The sequence below is a fragment of the Syzygium oleosum genome, unplaced genomic scaffold (genome assembly GCF_021117445.2).
Source record: "Syzygium oleosum isolate NSW1041296 unplaced genomic scaffold, Sole_v2.1 Sole_v2.35, whole genome shotgun sequence".
In the NCBI taxonomy this organism is placed as follows: domain Eukaryota; kingdom Viridiplantae; phylum Streptophyta; class Magnoliopsida; order Myrtales; family Myrtaceae; genus Syzygium; species Syzygium oleosum.
In genome coordinates this window covers 52,275-58,641 of record NW_026607519.1, presented here as the reverse complement: position 1 = coordinate 58,641, position 6,367 = coordinate 52,275, and the positions used below count along the sequence as shown (strand labels likewise).

Here is a 6,367-nt window from a genome sequence, read left to right as displayed (position 1 = left end):
CGTTTGCACTTTAATAACAAGTTTTAAGACTTTTAATGTATTTATCTCAAAGAACAATTTTATGATACAAGACGCAAATCCTATTCTATTATGCAATATAAACATGCCTAAATATGAATCTCTCTATCAATGCAGATTTGAAAATGCCTAAAGATGTAATTTCTAAATAAAATTACCAGAGAACACCTAGACTTGAAAAGTGACCAAAGTAACCTTGGACTCAGAAATTGAACGATATGCACTTTTAATTTAGGCGTGTGCATGAAATGCCACTAAAATGTTCAAATATGAAATGCAACGTGTGGTGGAAAATCTTTTTGGTAGGAAATAAATTCCAATTACATACATATACACAATATTGATCTTTGGGGCGAGAATTTTGGGCGTCGACACCTGACTTACAGCAGTTTGTATGCCATAGGTGTGATCTGAACAAGTGACATTCTATCAATTACACCAACCATGAGAATCTTTGGGCACAAATAGTATTGCTACTTGCCATAATACATAATATAAGCTAGTGAGCAGGACCGGAAAATTGATGAATTTACTCGATGCTGTAGTAAATTTTTGTGCGGTAACTGAGTAAGGGCACGGCATTCAATTTTGAAAACATCAGCTTGTAACTAATTTAGCAAACAATGATCTCTCTGTAACTAATCTCGAGTAAAAGATGAGAAGAAGCATATTCTTGCATTATACATGTAGATCGAAACATAATGCAAGAAGAGTAACTTGCACGAAAGTAGAAACGTGGAGGAAAGAAAAGAAAGAAAATTGCGAAAAGAAGGCAGATTAAAAAAGCATGTGACCTTGCATTAGCAATAGAAAATTAAACTACAAAAAAAACTATAAATCTATAATTTCCGAACGGCTACATTTATTCAAGAAAAGTACTACTAGGTTTATATAAGAAAATCCATAGAGCCACCATTAGCACCATATATCTTCTGAACTCTAGGAACCTCCTCTATAAAGTTCCAAAGCAAATAGGAAAATGAAAATATACAAAAGTTGAAACTCATAAATTATATGTGGACTCTTACTACATATAATATGAAAGCATGTCCACCAACGATTTCGCGACAAACTAGTCGACCAACTTAATCTCTAGGGACGAGTTTCTCCATAGAAGGGCGTACTTTACACATTAATTCTAATGGTACTACTTTTGGCATGGTGGTTCCGGAGCCTTCCCTCATGTCGATCTCTTCTTCGCTCACTCTTTTCCAATCAAAACACTGAATCAGCAACCCTAATGTCCACCCTATGACCCGTTGAGCCAAGGGTGCACCGGGGCACGCCCTCCGTCCTAGCCCGAATGGCAATATCAACTTACGTTGCTTTTCGCCGCCACTACCCTCGAACCTTTCGGGCTTGAAGCTCAATGGGTCCTCCCACAACTCAGGATCTCTGTGAATGGCCCATGCATTCACCGTCACAATAGTGTCGCGTGGAACGAAGTATCCTCCTATTGTGCAATCAGCCGATGATGCGTGCGGGACCAGAAGTGGCGCTGTCGGGTTTAGTCGAAGGGTCTCAAAGATGATGCACTGAAGGTAAGGTAGATTCGAAACATCCAATTCTTCTACTAGATGGTCATGGCCGATAACGGAATCAATCTCTTCTTGGGCCTTCTTTAACTTTTCAGGGTTATTTAGTAAGTTGGCCATTATCCATTCTAATGTAAGCGATGATGTGTCTGTTCCGGCGGCTAACAAAACCTACACATATGTGTAAGAAGTTATTGTGTAAATCAACTTTACGATTCAGAGATAATAAGACTTCAAATGACGATAACAACACTCACAATAAGACTATCTAAAAGAAAAGAAAAGGGCATTGTACTTATAATATTAAGTCGGAAAAGAAAAATGAAACACGACAGTCATTTACCACAGGCCCGCCAGTAATGCAAATATTTTTTCCTACGAATCGGTTACTTTACTTAAGTTCTTTCCAAAATGACATTACTTTGGATCAACGCAGTTCTAAAAGGCATCTTTTGATATTGCAACTAAGAATTGAAATAACCACTACCTATAATTGGTATATGGTCGTGTAAGTGCACAAATATATACGTAATCACAGAGAAAATCTAAAAGAAAAGAGTATAAATCTTAATAAGTCGTTGTCGTGTCCCAACTTGATATTAAGATTGATATTTGTACCAATAGTCCTAAACGTGGTGCTCAATATGCAATCAACAATTAAGCATTTGAAAAAGTGAAATCAAATCCAATTTGAAAAACTGCAATCAAACCAACCCAACCCAACCCAACCCAACCCGATCATTCGTTATTACCAATTTTTGGCCTTCCGTCGGTAGTGACTCTCTCCTTTTTCTTTCGCTCCACTTGATAATGACCCCTTCATAGTCACAAATCCAAAGGCGAAATAGCAAAGTTTTGATTTGTAGGGTCAATAAAATTCAGGCAAAGTCTGGTTGAGCAGATTCGTGGGTAAGCCAATCCCAGAAACCCACATCCATATCTGCTCCTTTTATGAACTCCCAAAATCAGAAAAATTTGGACCTTTCATCTAAATCTATTTGAGACATCATTATCTTCTACGAAGAACACAGAATGGGATTGCTCCAAGTGACAGCGTGAGAGTGAATTGCCCAGCACCACAAACATCAGCCTAGTCAAAATGTCAGTCTCGAGGAAAATTGACAATACATGCGCGAAAAAACAACAGTGATTGCAACTACGGGCTACACATTTTTTCAGTAAATTAGTTATATATAAGGGTTTAGTTTATTTGAGAGAGAGTGCGATATATTTCTGTTTATTGAAAAACGGAACCTTAGATTTTTCACCATTCATTGTAAGACTATCACTATGATTTGCGGTGGAGGTGCATTCTAAATCTTCGAAACAGAAGCAACACAAAGCGGTCAAATCTACGCGGCCGTGGCTCTGGGCACGACAAAATTGCCCGACTCAATTCAACGACTGACAACTCAGATCAAGTTGACAAGAATGGACGACTGAGAAGACACACGGCAACTTCGCCGTGAGTATTCTCACGGGAGGGTAGGATTTGCCCAGAAGAAAAAAACAGATGTAGAGATAGGAATAAGAAACACCACTCACTAAGACGAGCCCTTTGATCATGAAGTCCGAGTAGTCTTCCGGCTGAGACTCCTGTAGATGCAGAAGATGACTGATCATGCTGTCCGCGAGCTCTGGGTCGCCCTTCTTCCTCCGGTGCTCGTCGATCAAGCCCTGGATGAACGCGTCGATCTTCTCCTTCAGCTCCACCACCCTCTTCTTGACCCCATTGTAATCGACCAACTTTAGTATGGGCAGGAAATCGCCCGCGTAACTTATCCCGCCATTCCCGACGATCTGCTTAATCACCTCTCTCGCCTCCCTCGCCTTGGCCTCGTCGACGTTCACGCCCTCCCCATAGTACCGCTTCCCCGCGATCATCCTCATCATGATGTTGAACGTCAGCTCCGACAAGAGAGTCTTGAGCTCGACCTGGTGGTGGGACACGAACCCGCCCCGGGCCAGCCGGAGCATCAGCCGCCGGATCTCGTCCCTCCGGACGTGGGAGAGCACGTTCAGGCGGTGCGACGAGAGAACCTCGATGGTGGCGATCTTCCGGAGGTTGCGCCACCTGTCGCCATAGGGCGCCGTGACGAGGGTGGTGTAGTCGTAGCCGAGGTGCTTGCCGATGAACAGCTTGGGGCGGTTGGCGAGCACGATGTCGTTCTTGGTGAAGCATTCCTCGGCCAGCGGCAGTGACGACACGACCACGAACCGGCGGACCCCGAAGCGGAGGCTCATGATGGGGCCATACTTAGTGGAGAGGCGATGGAGGATCCGGTGAAGGGGCAATTTCAAGTGGTGGAGGTGGCCAACGATGGGGAGAGAAGGAGGGGATGGAGGGAGGTTCTTGGGTTCTCTTGTTAGGAAGAAGTAGAGCATAACTAGAGAGAGGACAGGGAGGAGGCTCGCATACAGAACTGTGTTTTCCATGGTTTTTTCTTTGCTTCGTGTTACGAATTGCTGATGGAGTCTCTTGACAACATGTGGGTGTTGTACGTATGTATTTATAGAGACCAGAGGCCAAATCCTCGTTCCTGGAAGCCTCGAAGGAAAAGTGGTCTGCGTAATCTATTGGAGTATTTGGATATATTCAGTATTAAAATTGAAGATTAATCATTATAATCGCATCAATTACATGTTCATTATTTTTGGATCGCGAAAATTTTGACTTCAATTTTGTACAATGCTCTTTACCAGGTTCATCCTTTGTGCCCTATATGGTTTGAGACATTTGTCGAGTAACTTGCGTGTAATATTAACTTCAACGACTTGACACATGAAAAAAAGTCGGAATAAATGGTAAATAAGCGGCCCACAAGGTGGAAACGCGAAATTAAACGTTGTTTTCTTGTATCTTGTTATATGTCAGCACTACTCTATCTCACTTTTGTTCTACGCGGGGATTTAACACTTGCCCCCTCACTCACAAAAATATAGTAACACATGGTACTAATGGTCCGTCGTAACTCCTAATTAAGGTAAAAGAATTGCAAAAAATGAGGTGGTGCCATATATAAAGGAAATATTCCAAATAAGGGTTTGAAGTGCCCTCACTTTTTTAAATTAAGGTTTGAAGTTGACTTTGTGTCATATAAAGGCTTGAAGTGATATGTTAGTCTCAAATAAGGGCATGAAATGGTCATATAAGTTTCAAATAAGGGCCTGACCTCGTCGGTTGGCGAAATATTCTGGCCGATCAATGGCACTTTCATCCGAAAATAATTTTTATTTTAAATTATTTTTTCTTTTTTCCTTTCTTTTCCTATTTCCTTTTTTTTGGTTTTCTCTTTGTTCTTTACAATTAGCCACCGGCGAAGCCCGAAAAGGGCTCGGTGAGGGCTAGCCTCACCCATGGCTAGCGAGGGTCGCTTGGCCCAAGCGAGGGCGTCCCTTGCCTGTTGCCAGCGAGGGTGGCCCCCATCAGATCGGGCGAGGGCGACCGTCACCCAACTCTTTCCAGGCTTGGCTGGTGGTTGGCAACCAGCCATCGACAAAGAAAAAAGAAAAACCAAAAAAAAGGAAAAAAGAAAGAAAAAAAAGGAAAAAAAAAACGCTAAAGGACAAAAATGCCATTATCAGCTCGGAAAGTCAAGCCCTTAGCCACTTGAGGCGCTTATTTGAAACAAAATCCACTTCAGATTCTTTATTTGAGAAAATGAGGGTACTTCGCATTCTTATTTGAGTGAATGCTCTCATTTGATACAAGGTCCACTTCATATGCTTATTTGAGAAAATGATGACATTTCATGTCTTTATCTTAAATTTTTCCATACATCAATGTACTTAGAAATTTTTGTGAAGCCATATATTTTTTTTTGGTCAAAATGAAGCCATATTTAAAATAAACTCTCATCAATTGCAAATTCAAGTCAGAAGCCCCCTGTCAAGGAGCACCTGGTGGTTGACGCGTTTGATGACGCAATTGTCCTTGCGCCTCAATTCTAGAGATCAGCAGAAGAGATTGACAAGCGATCTCACTACCACGAGATGATAATCGTCATTGATTACGTTTTGGTGCTGACTTGCAGTCAAATAACAAAATATAATAACATATGGTAAAATTATTTTACTAAGGTGAAGCCAATTAGAATAAACTTTTATGAATTGCAAATTCATGTCAGAGTCCCCCACCTACCCGAGGACCACCTGGTGGTTGTCGTATTTGATGACGCAATTGTCCGTACGCTTCAATTATAGAGATGAGCAGTAGAAATTGGAAGCGGTCTCCCTACCATGAGATGATATCGTCATTGATGACGTTTCGGTGTTTCTTTAGACCTCTAAACCAGAGATAGAGAGAGAGAGAAGTAGAATATTACTTGAAAACTTGTTGTAAGAACAGTAGTAGGGTTTGAAGGAAATTCATAGACAATTACGAGGGTTGTGAAATCATTCTTAAATACTAAATTATTTCTACTATGAATGATCCGTCGTCTATCTTGAAGATACAATTTGGTCGTCTGAACTCTTTCGTAGAATTACATACAAAAAAATGAAACAATATGGCGTAACCTCTTAAATTAATTTGATTTATTTACATGATATAATAATATACATTGCGAGTAACGCGAATAAGTAAAAATGCAAGTAAGCAAAATAAAAAGAAGGGAAAATTTCAAATCAGTACCCAAAGTGCGGTCATTTTTTCAAAAAAGAATATAAAGTGGACATAATGTCAAATAAGAACTTAAGTGCTCAATCAGTCTAAAATAAAGGTCCGAAATACCCAATTAGTCTCAAGTAAGGGCTTGGGTTCGCCGGCCGGTCAAATGCTCACCGACCGGCAAGTACGTAACTGTTCCGACGAT

General features: G+C 41.0%; 1 protein-coding gene across 1 annotated transcript; it reads right to left on the bottom strand.

The window, feature by feature from the left end:
• Positions 1 to 795: 795 nt before the first annotated feature.
• On the bottom strand, positions 796 to 4,038 carry LOC130134663 (cytochrome P450 81E8-like). Its single transcript, XM_056305222.1, has 2 exons — positions 3,099 to 4,038; positions 796 to 1,724 (listed from the first exon to the last, which is right to left on the bottom strand). Exons 1-2 carry the CDS (start codon positions 3,987 to 3,989, stop codon positions 1,104 to 1,106), a joined length of 1,512 nt encoding a protein of 503 aa, XP_056161197.1. The 5' UTR covers positions 3,990 to 4,038; the 3' UTR covers positions 796 to 1,103.
• Between the last annotated feature and the right edge of the window lie 2,329 nt (positions 4,039 to 6,367).